At 48.1% G+C, this 1,831-nt stretch overlaps 1 protein-coding gene across 1 annotated transcript; it reads right to left on the bottom strand.

The window, feature by feature from the left end:
• Positions 1-782: 782 nt before the first annotated feature.
• LOC142473870 (histone H1-like) lies at positions 783-1,520 on the bottom strand. Its single transcript, XM_075580813.1, has one exon. It carries the CDS (start codon positions 1,490-1,492, stop codon positions 836-838), a length of 657 nt encoding a protein of 218 aa, XP_075436928.1. The 5' UTR covers positions 1,493-1,520; the 3' UTR covers positions 783-835.
• Between the last annotated feature and the right edge of the window lie 311 nt (positions 1,521-1,831).

Here is a 1,831-nt window from a genome sequence, read left to right as displayed (position 1 = left end):
AGGAGGCCAGCGAGGCTTATCTGGTTGGGCTCTTCGAGGACACCAACCTGTGCGCTATCCACGCCAAGAGGGTCACCATCATGCCCAAGGACATCCAGCTGGCCCGCAGGATCAGAGGGGAGAGAGCTTAGGCCGGCTGCACCCTGACTTCATTTACACCCCAAAAACAAAGGCTCTTTTAAGAGCCACCACATTGTCAATGAAATTGCCTGATCAATATTAACACACGGATAGTGATCTCAATATAGAGAATTAAAGAAGTGTGTTATCCTTGTACCAACATATGTACTTGATGTGTGACAATTTAGATAAACGCAAATTCAATATTTGTGTATTCTTTTTCATGTGATATATAGACTTGCATGCATAGTCACCATTTCATGCTGAATATGGCTGCACATAAAGACAAACCTGTAAATGTCCCCCCTCCCATGTGCCACTGGTGATCAACTGACGTGTTATGGAATAGCATGTGCTTGATGCTTTCAATGTGATGTAAACACTTTTTTTGTAACGGTGATAAATACGTTTTTCTGATGTAAACTACACTTTGTGAATATTGTTTATGTAGACACAAACACAACGATAATGTCAGTTTGTCTGAGAAACATTTATTCGTGCAATAGGTTAGGGACTACAAACTTACACATGCACCTAACAGTGCTCGCAGTATCAATTCATATACACTTATGCTCTGGCAGTGTAACACAAACCCCTGCATGGGATAAGTTGGAGAAACATTCCCAGTTACACACTATGTGCACAGCTCTCTATGTGGGGTTGTGGTGGCTCTTAAAAGAGCCTTTGTGTTTGTAAGAGGCTGAAGTTGTCGGTCTCACTTCTTAGGAGCTGCCGCCCTCTTGGGCTTTGCTGCTTTGGGTTTGGCTGCCTTGGCCTTAGCTGGACTCTTAGCAGCTTTTGGCTTCGCAGCCTTTTTAGCCGCCGGGCTCTTCACAGCCTTCCTGGGCTTGGCAGCTTTAGACTTCTTCGGGCTTTTTGCTGGCTTCTTGGCGGCCGCCGGTTTCTTGACCTTTTTGGGGCTTTTCTTCACTCCCGCCGGAGCCTTTTTGGGTTTCTTGGGGGACTTGGCGGGTTTCTTTGCCACTGGCTTCTTGGGTTTCCCCACATCCTTTTTCTTGGCCGCCTTCTCCTTGCTCTCCAGCTGCTTCTTATTCAGCTTGAACGATCCGGAGGCTCCGCTCCCTTTCAGCTGGATCAGGGTTTCCTTGCTCACCAAGCCCTTGAGAGCCAGCTTCAGGCGGCTGTTATTCTTCTCCACATCGTAGCCTCCTGCAGCCAGAGCCTTCTTCAGAGCAGACAGGGAGACCCCGCTGCGCTCCTTAGAGGCGGACACAGCTCTCACTATCAGATTGGACACGCTGGGACCGGACTTTGCTGGGCGGCTTTTCGAGGCTCTGGCCGCTTTCTTCGGCTGCTTCTTCTTGGCGGCGCTTTCAGCTGGAGGAGGAGGAGCAGGAGCGGTCTCGGCCATTGCAGCTGCAGGTAAAATATCCCAACACACTGACAGAAAGTTATACTTGGGGCGGGGACCTGCCAGGACTTATATAGAGAGCCTGCTGCTCTGTGATTGGTTAGTTATCGGAGTGAGCTTCTCTTTCATTGGGTATAATCACTAAGCCCCGCCCCTGACTCTCATCCTCCCGGATCACAAACACTGCTCTGACTTTGTGTTTCTGAGGCTGCAAGAAAAGGGCTTTTTATCCCCTAATTATTACTCACATCCCCCCTTCTTGCATGCAATTTATAAGGAATTATATTCTCTTCACTGCTGTATCATTTTTCTGCTGGGAAAGTACAAACACAATTAGGA

The sequence above is a fragment of the Ascaphus truei genome, assembly GCF_040206685.1.
Source record: "Ascaphus truei isolate aAscTru1 chromosome 12 unlocalized genomic scaffold, aAscTru1.hap1 SUPER_12_unloc_8, whole genome shotgun sequence".
Lineage (NCBI taxonomy): Eukaryota > Metazoa > Chordata > Amphibia > Anura > Ascaphidae > Ascaphus > Ascaphus truei.
The sequence above is the reverse complement of the archived record's forward strand: the minus strand, read 5'-3'. Positions and strand labels throughout refer to the sequence as shown.

Coding starts and splice junctions, on each gene's coding strand:
- LOC142473870 (XM_075580813.1), bottom strand. CDS start 1,492: ATGGCCGAGACCGCTCCTGCTCCTCCTCCTCCAGCTGAAAGCGCCGCC.